The sequence below is a fragment of the Palaemon carinicauda genome, chromosome 4, assembly GCF_036898095.1.
Source record: "Palaemon carinicauda isolate YSFRI2023 chromosome 4, ASM3689809v2, whole genome shotgun sequence".
Classification (NCBI taxonomy): domain Eukaryota; kingdom Metazoa; phylum Arthropoda; class Malacostraca; order Decapoda; family Palaemonidae; genus Palaemon; species Palaemon carinicauda.
The window spans coordinates 177,277,928-177,303,736 of NC_090728.1; the positions used below are offsets into that span (position 1 = coordinate 177,277,928).

At 47.9% G+C, this 25,809-nt stretch overlaps 1 protein-coding gene across 1 annotated transcript in view; it reads left to right on the top strand.

Moving 5' to 3' along the window:
- The first annotated feature begins 5,776 nt into the window (after positions 1 to 5,776).
- LOC137640235 (probable NADH dehydrogenase [ubiquinone] 1 alpha subcomplex subunit 12) overlaps positions 5,777 to 25,809 on the top strand; it is a 46,541-nt gene continuing 26,508 nt past the window's right edge. Inside the window, exons 1-2 of the mRNA XM_068372804.1 lie at positions 5,777 to 5,899; positions 23,471 to 23,586. Of these exons, the coding sequence (XP_068228905.1) occupies positions 5,893 to 5,899; positions 23,471 to 23,586 (123 nt within the window). The 5' untranslated portion in view covers positions 5,777 to 5,892. The remainder of the gene's footprint in view (positions 5,900 to 23,470; positions 23,587 to 25,809) is intronic.

Below are 25,809 nucleotides of genomic sequence, written 5' to 3' on the forward strand. Positions count from 1 at the left end.
GCCTCATTCTCCTCCTCACAAGTGCATACCATCGCGCATTGTGGGAGAAGGGAAACTTTCAGAGGGGTTCAGGATCCCAAAGCTACCACAGGCGAACCCACCAATTACAGTGACTACTCCCAGGGATCCTTCAATCCCTTTCCCTTCAAGGGGTATGTCTGACAGTGCGTTTGTCAGCCAACAGCCCTGGTTCGGTGCCCTGATCAGAGCCATAACTCAGGCTTTCAAACCTGTCCTCTCTGAATTGGGACATGGGACCATGGCTTCCTCTACCCCATTGAAGAGAAAAAGAGGAGTTCTAGACGCGGTCACTTCCCCAAGGGCGAGACTGACTCCACGTAGACCTTCCAGGCAAGTTCTTTCTAGTCCTCAGACTGCCTCTCCTTCCCTTTCAGACGAAGATTTCCCCTCTCCAAGGGAATCACGAAAGGAGAGACTTTCCCCCATCGCACCAATGGAGGAAACCTCTCTTCGCGCCGAAGGTCCACACAGTCAGGGATTGGAAGGAGCATGCTACCCTCATCAATGTTGGAGTCTTAATCCTTCCCAGGAAGGAATCCAAAGATTCCAAAACATTGCCTAAGTCCTCCACTAGGACTAGGATGGAGCCAACTAGCCACTCAGGGAATATCCGCGACTCTCCCCAAGAAGGGCCTTCGGGGATAGAAGGAGACTTCGCTGGAAGTCCTACAACAGGAGGAGACCGCCAAGAGTCAGAACACACATTTTGGCAAGTTCTGACTCTGAGGGCTCTCAACGGGTTTTTCGACCCAGAGATCCCTCCTCGAGAGGGCAAAGACACGGTCTTAGACCACGTCTTTGGTACTCTAAAGCCCTCTTAGACCAGTGCAGCCCTGCTCTGGTCTCAAGGGGTAAAGAGTACCAGGGACAAGATCTCACAACAGCTCTCCGAGATGTCCTCCTCCAACCATTCCAGTACCACCAACAAGCTCTTCCCACCTCCTCGCTTACAGCAGAGGAGGTACTTCGAGATTCTAGAGAAGCCTTGTCTAGCTCTTCCACTTCACCACTTGCTGGAAGAGCTAACCAGGGGAGTCCCTCTTGAGAGAGACTCCAACTGGCAGGTCTCGTTCTCGGCAGCCGAAATCCTCGATCAGGAGAAGGTCGCGAAGTGTGCTATGCAAGTTACTTCGTGGCTCGATATCTGGTTGGGGACCTTAGGTATCTTGATACGTTCTGAGGGTTTCTCCAAGGAACGTACCAGGAAAGGCATAGAAACCTTCCTTCTCTCAGGTACTCGCACGATCGAGTTTCTGGGCCACCAAGTCTCGAACTTGTGGGCAAATACCATGCTGAAATGTCGAGATGCAGTAGCTGAGAGATTCCATCAGAAGGTCCCTAGCGCCGAGATCAATTGGCTCAGACATTCCTCCATGGAGGGGTCTGTTCTTTTCGAGCCTAAGGATGTGGAACATGGCACTGAGAGGTGGAGGAAGTGTCATCAAGACTCCTTCCTTTATAGGGCTTTAACATCCAAGCCCTATAAGCCTCCAGCACCACAGCAGTCCCGTCCAACCAAGACCACTATGACGACAACAGCAGCGAAGACGATGGTGTCTAAGCCCTTTCCTGTCAAAGAAAGGAAAGGCAAAAAGTCCTCCAGGGGAGGCAAAAGTCCTAGAGGGAGCAGCCGAGGCTGCAAACGCTAGGATAGGCAGTCCCCCAGCATTTCCACCAGTTGGGGGATGCCAACAAAGTTGCTCAAACAGGTGGAAGCAACTCAGGGCTGATTCCTGAACAATCTCCGTGATCAGTCTAGGATATCGTGTCCCGTTCATAACATCTCTATCTCCCCTGACGACAAGTCCAGTGTCATTGAACTCCCTTGCCATGGGATCGGCAAGGAGGCAGGCCTTTCTGGCAGAAGTCCAGACCCTGTTGAAGAAGGGCGCTCTCCAAGAGGTCCTCGACGGATCCCCAGGCTTCATCAGTCGACTCTTTCTTGTAAAGAAGGCGTCTGGAGGCTGGAGACCAGTCATCGACCTCTCAGCTCTGAACAAGTTTGTCAAACAAACTCCATTCAGCATGGAGACGGCAGACACGGTCAGACTAGCAGTAAGACCGTGAGACTTCATATGCACACTGGACCTAAAGGACGCGTACTTCCAGATCCCAGTCCAACTGTCTTCAATGAAGTTCTTAAGATTCTGGCTGAACAACAGAAGATACCATTTCAAGGTGCTGTGCTTCGGTCTTTCTTCCACAGCACCACAAGTCTTCACCAGAGTGTTCATCCTAGTATCATCTTGGGCACACAGGATTGGCATCCGTCTCCTCCGTTATCTGGACGACTGGTTAATCCTAGCAGACTCGGTGTCAACCCTTCTTCAACACCGCGATAAACTTCTGAGACTTTGCCAAGATCTGGGGATCATGATAAATCTCAAGAAGTCTTCCCTGCTTCCCACTCAAAGACTGGTATACTTAGGTATGATTATAGACACCACTCTCCACAAAGCCTTCCCATCAGACGACAGGATAGCAAGGCTGAGGAAGGTCACAACCCCTTTTCTCAGATGAAATGCACTTCCAGCCCAAACGTGGTTACGTCTCCTCGGTCACCTTTCATCGCTGGCCCGTCTAGTTCCCAATGGTTGCCTCAGGATGAGATCCCTCTAGTGGCGACTCAAGTCCCGGTGGAACCAAGCTTACGACTTTCCGGACATCCAGATCCCCATCGGACCTGCGGAACTGACGGACCTCCAGTGGTGGGTGGCAGACGAGAACCTACAAAAGGGAGTGGATATTCTCGTCCTCCCCCCGGATTTGGTGCTGTTTTCAGACGCTTCAAAAAAAGGGTGGGGGCCCCACGTGCTGCGCCACACGACCTCAGGCCTCTGGTCAGAGTCGGAAAAGTACCTCTACATAAATCTCCTAGAGATGAAGGCCGTCTTTCTAGCCCTTCAACAGTTTCAACAGTACCTGGCAAGTCACTCTGTGGAGGTGAGCGACAACACCACAGTAGTGGCCTACATCAACAAACAAGCAGGTACTTTTTCGCAGCAACTATCCCATCTAGCAGTAGAGATACTGAGATGGGCCGAAATCCACTCGATACCACTATCGGCACGCTTCATTCCGGGCAAGAGGAATGTGCTCGCCGACAACCTGAGCAGAGCATCTGAGATAGTGAGTACCGAGTGGTCTTTTGATCATCTAGTAGCCAACAAAGTCCTGACTTTGTGGGGTTCTCCGACTGTGGACCTCTTCGCAACGGCCCTGAACTTCAGCCTCCTGCTGTACTGTTCCCCAGTCCCAGACCCCAAGGCTCTCTGGCTAGATGCTTTTCAACAACGGTGGGACAACATAAATGTTTACGCCTTTTCCCCGTTCTGTCTGATGAGGAGGGTACTCGACAAGACCAGAACATCGGTCAATCTGTCAATGACCCTCATAGCTCCTCTATGGCATCACGCAGAATGGTTCCCGGACCTTCTGCAACTCGTAACGGATCCGCCAAGAGAACTCCCTCCACGACACAATCTACTCAAACAACCACACGCCAACATCTTCCACAAAGCCGTAGCTTCACTACGACTTCATGCCTGTAGAGTATCCAGCTTCTCTCTGAGAGAGGATTTTTGCAACAAGTTGCAATCAGGATGTCTGGACACCTGCGGAAGTCATCAGCAGCAGTCTACCAGGCAAAGTGGAAAATCTTCTGCGGTTGGTGTTGGGAAGGGGTATCTCTCCACTCGATGCCACTATTCCAGCAATAGCGGAGTTCCTTGTGTATTTGCGTGAAGAAATGCTCCTATCAGTCTCGGTAGTGAAAGGCTATCGCTCAGCCTTAAGCCTCGCCTTCAGGCTGAAAGGAATGGATGTTTCTTCATTGCTAGAACTTTCTCTACTCATACGGAGTTATGAACTTACCTGCCCTCAGTCGGAAGTGAAACCTCCCCCATGCAACGTGGTTCGAGTTCTCAGGTCTCATAAGAGACTTCCTCATGAACCATTACGCCGGGCATCAGATCGCCACCTAACTTGGAAGACGGTGTTCCTGCTAGCTTTGGCCTCGGCCAGCTTCATGGTCTCTCGTATGACATCGCCCATTCAAGGGGATTGGGGTGAGGTAACATTCAGCTTCGTCCCTGAGTTTATTGCTAAGACTCGGAACCCGGGAGTAGCGGATCCTTGATTTGACTCCTTCCGTATTTCTAGTCTCTGTACTTTAACATGACCCAGACCATCTATTACTATGCCCAGTAAGGAGCTTGAGGCTGTACCTCAAGAGAACAGCTGCAGTTCGTCTTCTTGTGCCAGCACTATTTGTCAGCACAGGAAGGACTAAGGATGGTCACCAAGAACACCATCTCTGCATGGAATTGCAGGGTCATTGACCTGGCACTGAATCCAGATCCTCCTCCGTCACGTTGCCCCAGAGCATATGATGTCAAGGGCATAGCTACGTCCCTGGCCTTCAAAAGAAATTTGTCTGTGACGCAGGTTCTTCAAGCTGGGGAGTGGAAACGGCAAACCACGGTCACATCCCACTACCTGCAAGACGTGACCCACAGGAGACTCGATACTTTTTCTATTGGTCTTGTGGTGGCTGCACAACAGCTGGTTTAAAATCTCAAGCTCCTTATTGGACAAGAAGCAGAAGGTTGAGGGCATTGTTACCTGGTTTAGTCTGCATGAATGAAAAGGTTTGACTGGCCCTTATTCTTTTCTTCTTCATCCCCTCCCTTGGGGAAAGCAGCATCCTTGGTTCTCTGCATAGCTGACCTCAAACCACTCCAGGCAAACCATGCTCCCTTGTGTTCCTAGTACTGTATTAGTATTAATACTGTTACGTCCCCATACCCTGGCGAGGTGGTATTGGGAAAGTCCTGGTTACAGTTTTTCCTTCTAAAGAACTCGGAATAACTTTACCTGGATGGTCACACTTCTTCATACCTTCACACACAGCTTCTGTAGGTCGCAGACCTTGCGTAGCAAGGTTTTAGCAAGGTGCAGGGACTCTATTTTTGAGTACCGGCATACTCAGATAAGGAGCCCACGGGTAAAGCCAAAAGCCAGATTGGCAGGGCACCCCTATTAAATAGCGTGGTTTGTATTCCAGTTACGGAACAAATGACAAATTCGTAGATATTGGGAAAGTCCTAGTCTACAAGTTTCCATCTAAAGAATTTCAGAACAACTTTCTAGGACGAGTCACACTTCTTCATACCTTCACGCACAGCTTGCGTAGGCCACAGACGCAAAGGTTTTAGCAAGGTGCAGGGACTCCTTATTTCTTGAGTGCTAACACACTCAAATAAAGAGACCCCAGGCAAAGCCAAAAGCCAGACTGGCTGGGACGTCCACCCTTCCTAATGGGTGAGTCACCCCTATTAAATAGCGTGGTTTGTATTCCAGTTACGAACAAATGACAAATTCGTAGATAATTTGTATTTTTCCTAACTATACAAATCTTAGCTATTTAACCAAACTTGCCCGCCAGCCCTATCCCCCTTGAAGTCCTACCTCCAAGCAAAGTGAGCTCAAGCACAGGTGTGTGAGAGGGGGGGTGGGTGGGTAACAAGCTACCCTCCCCTACCCCCGCTAACTAGCGTTGTGGGTAGTAAACCCTCGTTAAAAATTAATGGCTCGTCATTTCAGCTACGCCGAAAGTAATACCCTATTAAATAGCTAAGGTTTGTATAGTTAGGAAAAATACAAATTATCCACGAATTTATCATTTTTGCCAGCAATTGTAGTAATCAGTTTTTAAGATTCCAAAATTACAAAATGGAAGTTATTAGATAATCCTGCATCCATATTTTATGATTAAGATATAATTTTTTTTGCAGATGTGATTCTCTGAAGGATGGCACCTTTGTTGGGGAAGATGAAAATGGTAATAAATATTATCAAAATGATAAGCTGATGCTTGGTAAGTGTAGCATGCTATACATTTGGTTTACACCCTTGCAATTCTATAGTTGAGCTTATTATGACAACTCAAGAATTTACTTTTTTTTTTTTTTATAGATATCTATACAGTTTAAAAAAGGGCAGTTTTTAGATTCAAATTTATTATCAGAACTTTTTAGATGATACATTGTGTGTTAGATATTACAAAATACAATACAGTACTGTAGTGTACTTGCTTACTTATTCAGGTTATGAAAACATGGTGAGTTATCACAAACCATCAACTTATACTAGTATGACTTAATTTCCCCCTTTTAGCTAATGAAATTACAGCCATAAACATTTGTAAGGAAAATTTGCTTTATTTTGTATATAGTACAGTACGTAACATTTGAAAGTCACATAATTTGATTATCGAGTTCATACGAAGGGTAAAGGGGAATTATGGTAGAGAGGTAACAGCTATAACAACGGTCACTGGTTCAAAGGTTTCATTATGATGGTTTTTCTTTGTGATAGCTTGCTAAAGTATGAAAATTAAACCTTTAGACTTGTTAGCTATGGCTGTAGTTCACAAAAAAATCAATGTGTAGTTGAAGTGTTTCCACATTTCAACAATTGATGAAAACCTGATTGTAGTTAGGAAAGCCTGTGAGGGGGCCTGCCATCTTTTTGCCTTTTACCTTTCATCTGTTCCCTTTTGTGTTTTCCCACCTGGCTGTCAAACCTCTTCTAGTTTACCTTGCTCTCATTTTAATTCTTCAAAATAATAAATTCTTATTTGTTCTGTAACTGGAATACAAAACATGCTATTTAATAGGGGTATTACTTTCGGCGTAGCTGAAATGACGAGCCATTAAAATTTAGCGAGGGTTAACTACCCATACCGCTAGTTAGCTGGGGTATGGGAGGGTAGCTTGCTACCGCCCCCTCCCCCCCCCACACACCTATGATTGAGCTCACTTTGCTTTTGGCTTGGATGGTGAACGGACATTGCCGCTCTTCATCCTCACCTTGTTTTGGCAGCCATTAATCTGTTTTTTGCTTTTTGTTTTCTCTAGTGTTTGTTTGGGAAGTTGACTTCTGTGACCATGCGCACCTGCCTTGGACTCTCCGGCCGCCCTTGTGGAACTTTTATGTCAGCGGTGGAGAAAGATCCTCACATCCTTTGTCCTATATGCAGAGGTCAACGGTGTGACAGTCTAAATAAGTGTAATGAATGTAGGGAGTGGTCTTTATCCCAGTGGGAGAGCTTTGGGCGACGGCGGAAGAAGAAGTCTAAGCAGCATATTTCTCTTTCGAAGATTCCTTCGAAGGGGGGAAAACCCAAGGCCTCTTCTTCCGTCTCCCGACCCTCCTCCGAAGCTCATACTTGTTCGGCCTCTTACGCGAGACCGTCGAGTAGTAGCGTAGACCAAGTAAAATGTCAGCCATCCCTGGTCCTTGAGAGATGGTGTTACAGTGAGCCCTCATTTATCGCGGTAGATAGGTTCCAGACCCGACCGCGATAGGTGAAAATCCGCGAATTAGTGACACCATATTTACGTATTTATTTAACATGTATATTCAGACTTTTAAAACCTTCCCTTGTACGTAGTACTGTTAACAAACTACCCTTTAATGTACAGAACACTTAATGCATGTACTACAGTACCCTAAACTAAAACAGGCACAAATATTAAAGGCGATTTTATATCATGCGTTTCCTAAACACGCCAAAAAGCACGATAAAAAATGGCAACCAATGTTTTGTTTACGTTTATCTCTGATCATAATGAAGAAACAAACGCATTTAGTGTACACATCTGTGTATAGGTTAGTTTTTGCATCGATTATATTGAGTATACAGTATGTTGATTTTGTTATTACTGATGTTTTACTTAATTTTTCTTAGGACTTCCAAATGAAGTGTTTTTCTTTGGCGGCGTCATAAATTACGCTCCATCTTCGATCGTAATAAACAAACGAAGGCATTTAACGCGCATGATGAAAGTGAATAATGATATTACAGTAAAAGCTTTTAGAAAATATGTTTTTTATGAATAGTACTTACCTGGCAGTTATATATATATAGCTGATATCTCTAAATCGGCAGAATTTTTCAAAACGAGGCAACCGCCTTGTGGTGGTTGGGAGGTAGGTGGTAACACCCGTCACAGGGTGGTCCAAGGAATCATTCCCATGTCTACGACTTCAGTTCATCTCTGCCGGCTGGATCGAAAACATCGTTGGTCCACCATTGAGAGTTTTTCGAATCATTTTCCCTTCTTCGCTTTTTTGGACTTCGTTTGGTGAAGTACACTGATTTAGGGTTTTGGCAATCGTGTTTTATTATTATTATTTACTTTGTTTATCATGAGTGATAACTTAATTTTCGTGTTTGTGCGAGTGATGTATGCAACATGAGGTTACCGAAAGTTTCGGTTGATCCTCACAGTTTGTATGCAGAGGTTTTGTTTGTGCACTATATTTTAGTTGCGAAGTTTTTAATCCTGATGACGGAAATACGTTCAGGCAACTCTATGACGTCACAGTCGTGTGATGTAATCTTCATGTATGTCTTGCAATTCTCTTTATTTGTTTTATGCAAAGAATGGGAGGAATTCCACTTATATAAGTTTTTTAACTTTTAATGTAAAATTTTAAAGAAATGTTTGTCCATTTGGTGTTCGTTCTTTAAATCATCGATCTAATTTCATAAATTAAATAGAACTAGCGTATGGTTAATTTGCGCTGTTACGCGTTACTATCGGTGCAGTCCCAACATGCCTTGGTAGCGTTCTTTTCGATATGGGAATTTAAGTGTTGGCTATTATTCTCCAACAATAACATTTATATGGAAATTCTAGTTTTAGTAGCTTTTTCATTTATATGTTCCTATTGTTTACATTTATATGCATAGATACGTTATTGCTATATCTGTTCTTTTTATCATTACAACTCGCTTGTTTTTGAATTCCCTTTGAATTAATTGTGGATTACATTTGTTTTCCTTTTTTTCTGTTCATTTTAATCTTTAACGTATAACTTTCCCGGCGTTTGTATGTAACTGCCGGGTGGGTATTTATGACATTTAATTTTACCGGTAGTTATATGTAACTACCGGGTGAGTGTCTTCAACATCTATTTTTATTCTCAACTCTTGCCCGGTGGTTTTTTCTTTTTGTGACCGCCGGGTAAGTATGTTTGAAAGTTTATTTTATTATGGAAATGTCAGTTTTATATTCTATAAAAAATATTTTGTTACAGTTTATATAGCAAGTACTAGAGACGATTTTGCTTTCTCATTCAAGCCCGTGGCAGAAGAATAAGTTCTCTCACAACGGGCAGGACTAATTATGGTTTTTTGTGTAAGAGTTTAATAGTGCAAGTTTTCAGTGCTAAATTAGGCATTGGATTCTTTCAGCACAGGGACGTTGTTTTCCTAGCCTTAGACCTCTTCCAAGCTCCCCGGCCCATGGGAGAAGGAACGTCGATCGGCGAAAGGAAACGAGAAGCGTTAGCTCACGAGCAAACGCCCTCGCGAGCGTTCCTGTTAACGTTCCCAGAATGCTCGCCCTTGCCATGGTAAAGCAAAGAGCGTTGAACGTTGGGATTCTTACACTGCTTTTAGAATTTTGCATTGCATCACTTTTGATTTTAATGGCAATTCTTAAGTCATAGATATTCTCTGCTAATATCAATGCTTACAAACCATCATTGACTCGGTTTTTGTCCCAGAGCGCCAGTCGGCCTTATGAACCCTCTGGTCGGAACCGAATGCGCCGAGCGGCATAGTGAATATCATTTTGCCTTAACGCTCGGCGCTAAGTCTTTCAAGACAGGACGAATGCAACCTCGTCTTTCAGGGCGAATGCAGCCTCGTCTTTCAGGAGGAATGCTGCCTCGTCTTTCAGGAGGAATGCTGCCTCGTCTTTCAGGACGAATGCTGCCTCGTCTTTCAGGACGAATGCTGCCTCGTCTTTCAGGACGAATGCAGCCTCGTCTTTCAGGACGAATGCAGCCTCGTCTTTCAGGACGAATGCTGCCTCGTCTTTCAGGACGAATGCTGCCTCGTCTTTCAGGACGAATGCTGCCTCGTCTTTCAGGACTAATGCAGCCTCGTATTTCAGGGCGAATGCTGCCTCGTCTTTCAGGGCGAATGCTGCCTCGTTTTTCAGGACGAATGCAGCCTCGTCTTTCAGGGCGAATGCTGCCTCGTCTTTCAGGGCGAATGCTGCCTCGTCTTTCAGGACGAATGCAGCCTCGTCTTTCAGGGCGAATGCTGCCTCGTCTTTCAGGACGAATGCTGCCTCGTCTTTCAGGACGAATGCAGCCTCGTCTTTCAGGACGAATGCAGCCTCGTCTTTCAGGACGAATGCTGCCTCGTCTTTCAGGACGAATGCAGCCTCGTCTTTCAGGGCGAATGCAGCCTCGTCTTTCAGGGCGAATGCTGCCCTGTCTTTCAGGACGAATGCAGCCTCGTCTCAGGGCGAATGCAGCCTCGTCTTTCAGGGCGAATGCTGCCTCGTCTTTCAGGACGAATGCAGCCTCGTCTTTCAGGACGAATGCAGCCTCGTATTTCAGGGCGAATGCAGCCTCGTCTTTCGGGGCGAGTGCAGCCTCGTCTTTCGGGGCGAGGGCAGCCTCGTCTTTCGGGGCGAGGGCAGCCTCGTCTTTCGGGGCGAGGGCAGTCTCGTCCTTCGGGACGAGGGCAGCCTCGTCCTTCGGGACGAGGGCGGGCAGCCTCGTCCTTCGGGACGAGGGCGGGCAGCCTCGTCCTTCGGGACGAGGGCGGGCAGCCTCGTCCTTCGGGACGAGGGCGGGCAGCCTCGTCCTTCGGGACGAGGGCGGGCAGCCTCGTCCTTCGGGACGAGGGCGGGCAGCCTCGTCCTTCGGGACGAGGGCGGGCAGCCTCGTCCTTCGGGACGAGGGCGGGCAGCCTCGTCCTTCGGGACGAGGGCGGGCAGCCTCGTCCTTCGGGACGAGGGCGGGCAGCCTCGTCCTTCGGGACGAGGGCGGGCAGCCTCGTCCTTCGGGACGAGGGCGGGCAGCCTCGTCCTTCGGGACGAGGGCGGGCAGCCTCGTCCTTCGGGACGAGGGCGGGCAGCCTCGTCCTTCGGGACGAGGGCGGGCAGCCTCGTCCTTCGGGACGAGGGCGGGCAGCCTCGTCCTTCGGGACGAGGGCGGGCAGCCTCGTCCTTCGGGACGAGGGCGGGCAGCCTCGTCCTTCGGGACGAGGGCGGGCAGCCTCGTCCTTCGGGACGAGGGCGGGCAGCCTCGTCCTTCGGGACGAGGGCGGGCAGCCTCGTCCTTCGGGACGAGGGCGGGCAGCCTCGTCCTTCGGGACGAGGGCGGGCAGCCTCGTCCTTCGGGACGAGGGCGGGCAGCCTCGTCCTTCGGGACGAGGGCGGGCAGCCTCGTCCTTCGGGACGAGGGCGGGCAGCCTCGTCCTTCGGGACGAGGGCGGGCAGCCTCGTCCTTCGGGACGAGGGCGGGCAGCCTCGTCCTTCGGGACGAGGGCGGGCAGCCTCGTCCTTCGGGACGAGGGCGGGCAGCCTCGTCCTTCGGGACGAGGGCGGGCAGCCTCGTCCTTCGGGAGGAGGGCGGGCAGCCTCGTCCTCCGGGACGAGGGCGGGCAGCCTCGTCCTTCGGGACGAGGGCGGGCAGCCTCGTCCTTCGGGACGAGGGCAGCCTCGTCTTTCGTGATGATAGGACGATTGCCGCCTTGTCCTTTCAGGGCGACGCCACTTCTTATAAGCTCTCTGTCAAGGATGACTTTAGTGATCACTTTTCTCCTGTTGAATGGTTTGAGGTTAACAGAAGGAGAGGATCGTAAATTCTGTTGCTCCATGTTCCCCACCCTCTGAGTTTTCACGTGGTCATTAATGGAGCTTTAAGGATATATTAATTTTTGTTTCTTAAAACAGAAACCTATGATGACTAACAACAGTAGGATCCAGACTTTGCTACTTCTGGCGAGCCTGGGAGAGAGGAGCAGACCTTTGGTCCGTGTTTTTTCTGGGATGGATGCGAAATCTTTTCCCTAGTGAATCCTCCTTTGTTAGTTACTCCAATAAGACTTTTCTGCCTAACCGACTTTGCAACTTCAATGTCTCTTTTGGGAGAGGGAGTCTTTTGTCCGGTCCTGGACGTAAATGCTCTTTACGCCTTCGTTCAGAAGTCAAAGTCCTCCACGGAGACATCAAAATCTTTGGAGAAGAGGGGAGCAGACCTTTGGTCAGTATTTCTTCTGAAGGAGGATTACTTTTTCCTTTTATAAGGAAACCTCCTTTAGTTTTTAGCTACAACGATTCTCTCTCCCAGTTCTAGAGAGGAGTCTAAGTGGCAGACTATGCAATCAAACTTTATCTGGGCTTTGTTTACAAGGAAGAATGGGTCAGTTTCGGGCGTGTGTTTTGATCTCAGCTCCGCCCCTCTCATGTTCACGTAACTTTTGCTTTATGTAGCGGAATGCTGCTCTCTGGAGAAATCAGAGCGTCCCTGTATCTTGATTTTTAGATAATGTTGAGCCTATCGAATGATTAGGTCTTCCTGTCAGCAAGAAGAGTCTCTTCTGACACCAGGACGCTCAGCACCTTGTCTTTTAGAACGTTCAGCGTCTCGCTCTGTTAACCTCTCGGCTCCACGTCTTACAGGACTTTTGGCACCACGTCTTACGGGACGATCGGCGCCTCGTCTTTCAGGACGCTCTATGTCAAAGTTCTAGCATGGGGCATGACTTTGAACATGAGAATCTAGGACTTCGTGATGACACTAGTCGAATCGTGTGTCGAGATCAAGGACGCCTTCGTTCTGATTTCTTGGATCTAGAAAGGAGGTTTGTTCTAGGGCAAGAATCATCGGGATAAACATGCTCAGCAGGAAGAGACTTGTTTTTCCCTCAGAATGGTCTCTCAACCCGCAAGTCTGTCAGTCTCTGGATGTTGTGGGGCAGACCTGTATCAGACCTTTTTGCCTCCAACTGGAAGAAGAGGATCCCCTACTGCTGCTCCCTAGTCCCGGATGAGGAAGTTCTGGCAGTGGACTCCTTCCTGATGGATTGGACAGGGGTGGACATGTTTGCGTTGCCCCCGTTCGAGATCATCAATCTGGTCTTCAGGAAATTCGCTCTCCTCGATTTGGGGCGAATGATCATAGCGGCTCCATTCTGGCCTGCTAGGGAATGGTTTTTGGAAGTGATGGGCATGTTGATGGACTTCCCAAGAAGACTTCGGCAAGTCCAGATCTTCTCAAACAGCCCCACTTCGAGAGGTATCATCTTACCCCCCTTGCTCTCAACTGACTTCCTTCAGACTGACTAGAAGCTTGTCAGATCTCGAGGATTTTCGGCTCAAGCGACGAAATCTATCGCCAGAGCAAGGAGGATCTCTTCACAAAGAGTCTACCGATCTAGGTGGGAGACCTTTAGAGCTTGGTGCAGGCGGCACAGGTTTCCTCATCCACTACCTTTCTGAGCCAGATTGCAGACTTCTTCTTGTACCTCAGACAGGATGCTAAGCTGGCTGTATCTACCATCAATGGATACAGCAGTATGCTCTCCGCCATCTTTAGGCATAGAGGCCTAGAGTTGTCCCAAAATCAAGGTTTGCAGGACCTCATTGGGTCTTTTCAGACGACCTAATAGGTACTCTTAAACCTGGATGTGGTGTTTAAGTTTCTGTGCTCCAAGAAATTTGAACCTCCATCTCGCTAGCCTGTCTTCGGGTTGTAGCAAAGAAAACCCTCTCCCTTATGACTCTAGCGAATGCCAAGAGGTCAGCGAAGTCCAGGCGATTGGGAAGAGGGTGAACTTCAATTAGGATAGGGCAGTTTGTGGCTTAAGGTTCATCTTTCTCGTAAAGAGCGAGAACCCCTCGTAACCCTGTCCTACGACGTTTGATGTCATTAACCTCACGAACCTAGTGGGTCGAGAGAAGGAAAGACTCCTCTGCCCAGTTAGGTCCCTCAAGTTTTTTTTTTGGGCTCACACTATGAACGTGAGCTGTGCATCCATCCAACTTGTTTTGGTGTTCAGTGAAAGGTCCGCCAAAACCCGTCTAAGTATGCTTTGTCCTTTTTCCTGAGGGAGAAAATTAGGGAAGCCCACCTCTTATGTGAGGAGGAACACTTCGCCCTGTTGAAATTACGGGCTCACGAAGTGAGAGCCATTGCTACCTCTCTGGCATATCAGGAATATATGTTAGTTAGGCTATTAATGGATGCTATTTTCTGGAGGAGCAACTGTCTTCGCTTCTCATTAACTTAGAGAGGTGAGAGTAGACTTTGGCAAGTGCTATACCTTGGTCCCATACATAGCTACGGTTTCTGTATTAGGCAAAGGAGTTAATAACCCCACTCAACCTTGGTTTATATGCATGTATGAGGGTTTGTGTTTTTATGATGGTCTGTGGACTTCGTCTTGTGGTGCGGTTCCCTCAGTCTAGATAGATAGTTTATGTCTATGTTGGAGGGTTAGGTGGTTAGTTTGAGTAAGGTTGCAGTTTTTATTATATGGGGCGAAGGTAGTTTCTGAAGTCTAGTCAAGTTGTTGGTCTTATCCCTTTGACAGACTCGATTGAGTTTTTTGCAGCTTTGCAGGCTTACTCCTGGATAACTCCTAAGGGAAAGCCACTCTAAAGGCTGTACCTTTGAATCAGCTACCTTAGCAGGCAAGGAATCAAGGTGTTTTTATCTCCTACAACTCTTTTGTTGTTTCCCCAACGATGTTTACTGTCTGTTTCCCTCCTCCAAATGTGTGAATCAGCTATATATATATAACTGCCAGGTAAGTACTATTAATAAAAATGGAATTTTTATGATAAAACAAAGTTTTATGAATACTTACCTGGCAGTTATATATATATTCTAAGGCCCACCCACCTCCCCTCAGGAGACAGGTCGGGCATAGATGAACTGAAGTCGTAGACATGGGAATGATTCCTTGGACCACCCTGTGACGGGTGTTACCACCTACCTCCCAACCACCACAAGGCGGTTGCCTCGTTTTGAAAAATTCTGCCGATTTAGAGATATCAGCTATATATATATATAACTGCCAGGTAAGTATTCATAAAACTTTGTTTTATCATAAAAACTCCATATTACAAATATTATTTACCGTACTGCTGCTTCCTCCGGTGCCTTAGATGATCGCGGAGGTAGCAGCAGTAGGGGACTCGGCAGTATGAAGCTTCATCTGTGGTGGAAATGTGGGAGGTTGGGCTGTGGCACCCTAGCAGTACCAGCTGAACTCGGCTGAGTCCCTGGTTAGGCTGGAGGAACATAGAGAGTAGAGGTCCCCTTTTTTGTTTTGTTCTTGTTGATGTCGGCTACCCCCCAAAATTGGGGGAAGTGCCTTTGGTATATGGATGGATATAAAATCATACAGTACATACTGTACGTAGCAAAGCAGGAAAACAATTTTACGTACGTAAATGTAAATTTTAAACAAAAAAAATAGCCCCATTTCATATAAAATAGGTTATTATAAATATTTTACTTTATCATATTACAGTAGTCTGTATAATACTGCAAAGTTCAGTACAGTATGTTGTTGTTAGTCGTGGTGATGAAATTCTCACGAAACAAAAACACGGCATTCGATTACAACAGCTGATTCATTCTCTCTCTCTCTCTCTCTCTCTCTCTCTCTCTCTCTCTCTCTCTCTCTCTCTCTCTCTCTCTCTCTTCGTGTTATACAATACTTACATATAGATGAAGAAACTAAAATTAGTTTTCATAGTGTCAATTAAATACGAAACGAAAAAATTATGCCGAGTTTACATCCATTTCAATCGTTGCTAAAAATATGGCATCCGATTTCATCAGCAAACCACTATTTTTTGGGAAACATCATTTTATTCTAGAAAATTGCTTAATGTGCTTAATTGCACATTAAGAAAGCGTGTACTTTTGTTTTTAAATTTTGGGTTTGTTTTAAAAATCGAGTATTGTTGACTTCTTCTTTTTGTTTTACTTTTGGTTGTGATCAGATCAGCTGACGTCTAGCTGCCGCTCTTGAGAGCGTACGAATACACTGACAAAGTATCGTTTATACCATTTCTTAACTTATTCAAACCGTCTACAGTATACAGTTGATATTACATAAGCACCAATGTGTTATAACCTATCAAATTTTTTTGTTTATTACATTTAAAACAACACACAGTCTCTCTCTCTCTCTCTCTCTCTCTCTCTCTCTCTCTCTCTCTCTCTCTCTCTCTCTCTCTCTCTCTCTCTCTCTCTCTCTCTCTCTCTCACAAATGATATCTTTGTTGCTCCTCAAAGTTTCATTTATATTGAAAATCAATCATGATTCAATTTTCCTTACTTTCTCCAATCTCGCACCATCGGTCACATCGCGATATTTTCGAAATTTCCGGAAAATCCGCGATATATGTATATACATGCGTTATGAAAAAAATCCGCGAAGTGGTGAATCCGCGATAGTCAAACCGCGAAGTAGCGAGGGATCACTGTACTTCCCCTAGCGAAGCGACCCCACCTCTCTCCACGGGTGAGGCTTTGTCACTAACCCCTTTGTTGCAGATTTGGTCTTCCTTGGGGCTCGTGGGTCCACCCTCCAAGGAAGCTTTGCAACAATTCATCGTCGCCGTCAGTTGTAGACCCTCTGGCCCTCGTCGACGTTGTAGTGTCAGAGGTGTCACACATGATGTCATCTGACTCCTCTGCTCCTCCTTACTCTCTAGCTGTTGCTGCCGACTTAGTTTCCCCCGTTCCTGAACATCCTTCAAGGGGGAAACTAAGTCCAACGTCTGTCTCTCCTGTGAGTGTTTCTCCCCCTCGGGGGAGTTCACTCATAGAGACTCCTCTTTGGAGGACTGTTGCGGCACGATCAGCTTGCTGATCTAATGGCCCCTAGAGGGCCCCTTCGTCGGAAAGCTCGCCCTCCACTTCGCATTAGAGGTCTCCCTTCACCGATGGTGAATAGGCGCCTCTTTGGTTCGTCTGCTTCGTCGTCTCAGCCGTCCCCTTCAGAGGAGCCTCTGCTGCAGTCATCTGACCTTCGACCTTCACTGCTCCTGCTACTAGTCCTGTGACTTAGGTCCAGGACCTCTCTGCAGATCATTTGCGATCTCCTTCAGTGGATGCTCGCCCTTACAAAGGGCACATCCCAGTTCCTGACCATCCACCCTTCTGACCTGCCGACCTTCCTTCACCGTTCCTGTCCCTGGTAAAGCCTCTTGAGGCTCTACCAAAGTGCGCAGCTGCGCGCAATCGCCCTGCAGCTCGCCAACCTACAGGACATCAGCGCTCACCAGCAGCTTGTCATTAACCGACTGCGCGTCAGCGCTCTACAGCACGCCCCTTCACCCGCTTTCCCTTATAGACGGCAGCAACATCATGCGCCTATGCACGTTCTCCTGCGCGTCAGCGTTCTCCTTCGCCCTCTGCGCCCACGGTCGCCTGTGCGCCCTGCGCTCACACGCCCAGGGTCGCCCACGCGCCAGCGCCCTCCTGCGCGCTTGCGGTCTCCTGCGCACCTACGATCTCCTACGCGCTAGTGCTTTCCCGCGCGCCAATACTCACCTGCACGCCAGCGCTCTCCTTCACGCCAATATTCTTCTGCGGGCCAGCACTCACCAACGCGCCATCACTCTCCTGCGCGCATGCGTCAGGACACACCTACGTGCATGCGACCAACACGCGCAATCCAGTGCTCACCTGCGTGCCATGTCTCTCCCGCGCGCACGCGCCAACACGTGCCCACACGCGCACACCAACAATTGCCAGCGCGCCAATTTTCGGCCGCCAATACTCTCCCGTGCGCCAATAGGCACGGGCGCAGGAACTACACCCGGCAAGGTCACCGTCGCCTCATTCCCCTCCCCGCAAACGCATTTCAACGCGCCCTGTAGGAGAAGGGAAACAGGCACCAATAGAGGGGTTCAGGATCCCTAAACTGCCTTCTAAGGTGGACCCACCTATTACGGTGACTCCTCGTAGAGAATTTTCGGTCCCTTTCCCTTCTGGTTCAGTGCCCTAGTCAGAGCTGTAACACAGGCATTCAAGCCTACCTCGTCCGGCTGCTCGTTAGAGCTGCCTATAGCTCTCGACTCGGGAAACAGAACCATGGCTTCCTCTACCTCCTTTGAAGAGGAAAAGAGGAGTTTCCGACGTGGTCACTTCCCCAATGGTGAAGCTGACTCCGAGCAGACCATCAAAGATAGTCCCTCCAGTATCTCCCCAGGGATACTCTCCATTCCTGTCTGACGAAGAGGGTACTCGACCCCCTCCTTCACCAAGGGAATTGCGTGATGAGAGCCACTCCTCCATTCTACCGTTGGAGGAAACCTCCTTTCACGTGAAAAGTTCCCCTCAGTCAGAGATTAGGAGGGACACAACACACAGGCCTTCGATGTTGGAGTTTGGCCGAGTCTTGGGGTCTTACCTCCTTTCTTGGAAGGAGTCCAAAGACTCCAAGACTCTGCCAAAGTCCTTTGCCAAGACTACAAGAACGGAGACAGCCAGCCACTCGAGAAATGTCCGCGACTCGCCCCAAGTAGAGCTCTTGGAGATAGAAGATGGAGACTTCGCTGAAAGTCCAACGTCAGGAGGAAAGCAACAAGAGTCAGAACATGCATTCTGACAGGTTCTGATTCTGATGAGGGTTCTCAACGGGTTTTCCGACCCAGAGATACCCCCTCGAGAGGGCAAAGACACTGTCTTAGACCGCTTTTCGGCACTCTGAAACCCTCAAAGACCAGAGCAGCCCTGCCCTGGTCTCAGGGGTTGAAGGGTACCAGGGATAAGATCGCCCAACAGCTCTCCGACTTTGCCTTCTCCAACCGTGCCGGCTCTACGATTAAGCTCCTCCCACCTCCTCATGTACAACAGAGGAGGTACTTTGAGATCCTGGAGGAGCCCAGTTCAGCTCTTCCACTTCACCACTCTCTGGAAGAGCTAACCAGGGGAATTCCTCTTGAGAGATTCTCCAAACGGCAGGTCTTGTCTCGGCGGCCGAAGTCCTTAACCAGGAAAAGGTCACTAAGTATGCGATGCAAGCTACTTTATGGCTGGACAGCTGGTTAGGGACCTTGGGAATCCTGGTACGATCCAAGGATTTCTCCATGGAGCGTACCAGGAAGGCAGTGGAGACCTTTCTCCTTTCAGGCACTCGCACGATCGAGTTTCTTGCCCACCAAGTTTCGAACTTGTGGGCAAACACCATCTTGAAATGTCGAGATGCAGTGTCTGAGAGGTTTCACCAACAGGTCCCCAGCGTCGAGATAAATAGGGTCAGACATTCCTCTCTAGAGGGAGCACACCTGTTTGAGCCTAAGGACGTGGAACTTGCTGCTTAGAGGTGGAGGAAGTCTCATCGAGACACTCTCCTCCATAGGGCTTTGACATCCAAGCCCTATAAACCTCCAGCACCTCAGCAGTCCCGTCCAACCAAGACCACAACGACGAAATCAGCAGCAAAGACAGTAGTGTCTAATAAGTCATTTCCTGTCTAGGACAGGAAAGGCAAAAAGTCCTCCAGGGGAGGAAAGAATCCTAGAGGGAGCAGCCGAGGCCACAAACGCTAGGATAGGCACTCCCCCTGCATTTCCGGCAGTGGGGTGATGCCTACAAAGTTGATCAGACAGGTGGAAGCAACTCGGGGCCGTTTCCTGGACAATCTCCGTGATTCGTCTAGGATATCGCGTCCCATTCATAATATCTCTCCCTCCCCTGACCAGGAATCCAGTGTCATTGAACTCTCTTGCCATGGGATCGGCAAGGGGGCAGGCCCTTCGGGCCGAAGTCCAGACCCTGTTGAAGAAGGGTGCTCTCCAAGAGGTCCTCAACAGGTCCCCAGGCTTCTTCAGTCGACATTTTCTTGTAAGAAAGGTGTCTGGAGGCTGGAGACCAGTCATCGACCTCTCTGCCCTGAACAAGTTTGTCAAACAAACTCCATTTAGCATGGAGACGCAGACACAGTCAGACTAGCAGTAAGACCTCAGGACTTCATGTGTACACTGGACCTAAAGGATGCGTACTTCCAGATCCCAGTCCATCCGTTTTCAAGGAAGTACTTAAGATTCAACCTAGACTACAGAAAGTACCAGTTCAAGGTGCTGTGCTTCGGTCTTTACACAGCACTTCAAGGTATCACCTGTGTGTTTGCCTTAGTGTCATCTTGGGCACACAGGATTGGCATGTGTCTCCTCCGATATATGGACGACTGGCTAATCCTAGCAGACTCGGTGTCAACCCTTCTTCAACACCGAGACAAACTTCTGAGACTACCAAGATCTAGGGATCATGGTAAATCTCGAGAAGTCATCCCTGCTTCCTACACAGAGACTGGTATACCTAGGCATGATTATAGACACCAATCTTCACAAAGCCTTCCCATCAGACGACAGGATAACAAGGGTGAGAAAGGTCGCAAGACCTTTTCTCAGACGAGAAGAACTTCCTGCCCAATCGTGGTTACGTCTCCTCAGTCACCTTTCATCACTGGCCAGTCTAGTTCCCAATGGTCGCCTCAGGATGAGATCCCTCCAGTGGCGACTCAAGTCTCGGTGGATTCAGACTCGCGATTCCCCGTACGTCCGGATCCCCATGTGATCAGCGGAACTGACAGACCTCCAGTGGTGGGTGACAGACGAGAACCTACGAAAGGGAGTGGATCTTCTCGTCTTCCCCCCGGATTTGATGCTGTTCTCAGACGCTTCAAAAAAAGGGTGTGGGGCCCACGTGCTGCATCACACGACCTCAGGCCTCTGGTCAGAGTCAGAAGAGTATTTTCACATAAATCTCCTAGAGATGAAGGCTGTCTTTCTGGCCCTTCAACAGTTCTAACAGTTCCTGGCGGGTCACTCAGTGGTGGTGATGAGCGACAACACCACAGGAGGTACTTTTTCGCAGCATCTATCCCATCTAGCAGTAGAGATACTGAGATGGGCCAAAATCCACTCGATACCACTATCGGCACGCTTCATTCCGGCGAAAGGAATGTGCTCGCCGACAACCTGAGCAGAGCATCTGAGATAGTGAGTACTGAGTGGTCTTTGGATCATCTAGTAGCCAAAAAAGTCCTGACTTTTTGGGGTTCTCCGACTGTGGACCTCTTCGCAATGGCCCTGAACTTCATGCTCCCACTGTATTGTTCCCCAGTCCCAGACCCCAAGGCTCTCTGGTAAGATGCATTCTAACAATTGTGGGACAATATCGACGTTTACGCCTTTCCCCCGTTCTGTCTGATGAGGAGGGTACTCAACAAAGCCAGAACATTGGTCAATCTTTCAATGACCCTCATAGCTCCTCTATGGCATCACGCAGAATGGTTTCCGGACTTTCTGCAGCTTCTAACAGAGCCCCCCAAAAAACTCCCCCCATGACACAATCTACTCAAACAACCACATGCCAACATATTCCACAAAGCCGTAGCTTCGCTACGACTTCACGCCTGGAGACTATCCAGCATCTCTTCTCTCAGAGAGGATTTTCACATCAAGTTGCGACTAGGATGTCTGGATATCTGTGAAAGTCATCATCAGCAGTCTAACCAAGCAAAGTGGAAAGTCTTCTGCGGTTGGTGTCGTGGAAGGGGTATCTCTCTTCTCGATGCCACTATTCCAGCAATAGTGGAGTTCCTCGGGTATTTGCGTGAAGGAATGCGCCTGTCAGTCTCTGCAGTAAAAGGCTATTGCTCAGCCTTAAGCCTCACCTTTAGACTGAAAGGAATTGACATTTCTTCATTGCTATAACTTTCCTTACTCATACAGAGTTATAAACTTACCTTTCCTCTCTCTTAAGAGACCTCCCTATGAACCATTACGTCAGGCAACTGATCGCCACCTGACTTGGAAGACGATGTTCCTGCTAGCTTTGGCTAAACGAGTCAGTGAACTTCATGGTCTCTCATACGACATCGCCCATTCAAGGGGATGGGGAGAGGTAACGTTTAGCTTCGTCCCTGAGTTTATTGCTAAGACTCAGAACCCTGGAGTAGCGGATCCACGATTCAACTCCTTCCAGATTTCTAGTCTCCTTTCTGTAACAGATGACCCAGACCATCTCTTACTACGCTCAGTGAGGCGTTTGAGGCTGTATCTTAAGAGAACAGCTGCAGCACGTCCCTGTGTGTGTGTACTATTCGTCAGCAGAGGAATGACCAAGAGGAGGGTCACCACGAACGCTATCTCAGCATGGATTCACAAGGTCATAGACCATGCATTGACTCCAGACCCTCCTCCTTCACGTTGCCCAAGAGCTCATGATGTCGGGCGTAGCTACGTCCCTGGCATTCAAGAGAAACTTCTCAGTGACGCAAGTTCTTCAAGCTGGGGAGCGGAAACAGCAAACTACGTTCACATCCCACTACCTGCAAGATGTGACCCACAGGAGACTCGATACGTTCTCTATCGGTCCTGTGGTGGCTGCACAACAGCTGGTTTAAAACCTCAAGCTCCTTATTGGACAAGTAGCAGAAGGTTGAGGGTATTGTTACCCGGTTTTAGTCTGCGTGAATGAGAAGGTTTGGCTGGTTCTTATTCTTTTCTTCATCCTCCCCTCTCTTAGGGAAAGCAGCATCCTGGGTTCTCTGGACAGCTGACCTCAAACCACTGCAGGTAAACCATGCTCCCTTGTGTTCGTAGTATTAAGAATAATACTGTTGCGTCCCTATACCCTGGCGAGGTGGTATTGGGAAAGTCCTGGTTACACAGTTTTTCCTTCTAAAGAACTCGGAATAACTTTACCTGGATGGTCACACTTCTATATACCTCAACACACAGACCTTGCGTTGCAAGGTTTTAACGAGGTGCAGGGACTCATATTTTTGAGTACCGACATACTCAGAGAAGGAGCCCCCGGGTAAAGCCAAAAGCCAGATTGGCAGGGCACCCCTATTAAATAGTGTGGTTTGTATTCCAGTTATGGAACAAATGACAAATTCGTAGATAATTTGTATTTTTCCTAACTATACAAACCTTAGCTATTCAAACAAACTTGCCTTCCAGCCCTATCCCCCTTGAAGTTCTACCTCCAAGGAAAGTGAGCTCAATCACAGGTGTGTGAGGGGGGCCGGTAGCAAGCTACCCTCCCCTACCCCCGCCAACTAGCAGTATGGGTAGTTAACCCTTGCTAAATTTTAATGCCTCGTCATTTCAAGTACGCTGAAAGTAATACCCCTATTAAATAGTTAAAGTTTGTATAGTTAGGAAAAATACAAAATTATCTACGAATTTGTCATATCAAATTTAATAATGAATCCTTTTTGCTAATTCTTATTGTCAAATTGAGACGGGTGTTTTTGTGAAAAATTAAAAAGTAAAAACAATGGCGTGTGTTACATGTGTTAATAATGTGACATTCCCCCATTATCTTTACAATTCAAATATATAAAAATCTATAGTACCTCTTTTTGTAAGGTGGATACTTTTACAGTACTGTAGTGTGCTAAATTGAACATCCATGAAGTGATATTAATTGTGTTGTTATTGCAGCATTTAGAATAAATTCAATGCCTAAGTATAACTGCATTTCCTTAAGCTTTTGCAATAAGTGTGTAATTCATCAGACAAAACTTTTTACACATGTGCACATATTCATACTGTACTTAGATTATGGCTTTGATATATTTTTCCAACAGGACGCAATCGTTGGGTGATTTATCATCCCAAGTATGGAGTAGACTATGATGCTTCAGCTGTTCCCGCAGAATGGTTTGGATGGTTACATCATAAAACCGATCAACCTCCAACTAAAGTATGTTTGATTTACTTTTGTATATGTGAAGAATACAGTGCTTTTCCTCCATATACTTTACCTTCTTTCATAACTGAATTTTTTTTTTCCACCTGGCTTGTATGAATTTTTCTTATTCACCTGGGTTGTGTGAATTTTTTTTTTATCCTTAACTTTTAATGACATAAGAAACATATTGAATAACTTAATGTGCTTTATGGGAGATTTGGGTATTTTTTGTCCTTGAAAATGACATTTGTTTCCAGTGAAGCTGTAATGGCCATTGAAATCGTTAATGAGGTAGTTAATGACAAAGATAATTGACTTTTGTCATCAGCCACAACAGTGTGGTCGTACAGTACTGTTGCGTTGTGTCCAAGGCAGTTTAATATTTTCTCATCCTTTGTAGTTTGATTGGTTGATTTCAGCTTTAATTTAATGATAAAATAAAGCTGAAATCCAAGTTAAAGTTAGTTTTGTTCCGTAACTGGAATACAAACCTACGCTATTTATTTAGGGGTACAGTATTACTTTCTGCGAAGCTGAAATGACTAGCCATTAAAATTTAGCGAGGGTTAACTATCCATACTGCTAGTTAGCGACGGGTAGGGGGTGCTAGCTTGCTGCCGCTCCCACACTCACACCGGTGATTTAGCTCACTTTACTTTTGGCTCGGATGGAGACTGGTTGTAACCGCTCTTCGTCCTCGTCTATTTTGGACTGCCATTAATTTTTGTCCTCCAACTAACTTTTTTCTTATATGTATATATGAAAACATTCTTAATGATTATGTATATATATATATATATATATATATATATATATTATATAATATATATATTTGTTCCAACACGAATACTTACCTAGAATTACTTCCTTAGGAGGGTCCTTGACCTCTCTCAATCTCGACCAAGATTTCCCGCGCTACCCCCCCTATCTCGCTCCCGATAGTTTCTACCCCCGCCGCCAGGATAAGTCCTGCGGCCCGGATTAGGGCAGGTCACTGCTTTTCCCGGGTCAGGATCTCATTAAGTTCTTGGTCGTGAGATGCGAAACATCTCACCTCTCGCTTAAACTCTCGATCCTTTGGCGCGTTGTGATCCCACTTGTTCCCAGTGTACGGACTTGTGTTTTTTCTGCGATAGTGCGTTTTCGCAAAGTGTTCTCAGTCCGTTCCCCTTGAGTTTATCCAGGGTTTCTGTAACTCGTTAGTGTTGACCCTTCGTGTGCGAACGATGGAGAATGTGCGTCGTTGTTCTGGTGCTAGAGCAGGAAAGTCGTGTTGGGCTTTCCTCTCTAAACCAGAAGTGGACCCGCATTCCCTTTGTTCCACGTGCAGGGGTAAAGTTTGTTCCTCCTCGGACACGTGTCCTGAGTGCGTGAGTTGGGACGGCATTCAGTGGGTACGGTATAGTACAAAGAAAAAGAAGTCGTCGAAGCGTTCCCCCAAGAAAGTGAGTGGCGTGTCCTCCTTACAGTCGGTCCGACGAAGCCTCGGCCTCTCCGTCTCCTTCGCAGAGGAGTGGGCAACAAGCCCCCAGTGTGATTGTTAGCCATAGTGTTCTCCCCGGTGAACCCAGTGTGAGGGAGGAACCAAGGGCTGGCCCCTCGGGAGAGAACGGAAGGGCCGCGAGTGTTTCGGGTGAATCGGGCCACGTGGCAGGGGATCACGCTTCCTCAGAAGACCCGGTGTGGGGCAGTGTGGCGATCTCAGACTCCCCCCCGCCCTCGTGGGCCGGTGCGTCGGGTTCCCCCCCGCCAGAGGAGAACCACGCTAGAATTCGTCGCCCGAGTAGCGATGCCTTCGGGTGGAAGTTACCGAAGACTCCAGGGAGGTCACCGCTAAGGATGGACGTATCCCTGGGTCCCTGGCCTTCTAGCAGGGACAGAGTGGACTCGGTACCCTCGGTATCTACAGCAGTTCCCGAGGACTTTCTCCAGCACCCTGTCTCGGACGGTCGACGGCGAAGGGCCTCCCCCGCGCATCACTCGAGCAGTCGTTACGTGAGGAACGTGGCACCCTCGGACTCTTCGGAAGCAGACTCATCCTCCGGGGGAGAACGCAGGGAGAAACGGCACCGTAAGAGAGAGCGGACCGATAGTGATCGTTCCCGCTCCAGGTCGAGGTCGCGGCACAGTAGGAAGCGCCCACGCTCTCACTCCCGTAAGTACAAGAGGGAGATCTCTCCCGGCGGCGGCGAATGGTTCTACGTCCCCCCAGGAGAGTCCAGGAAGCACCGCTCT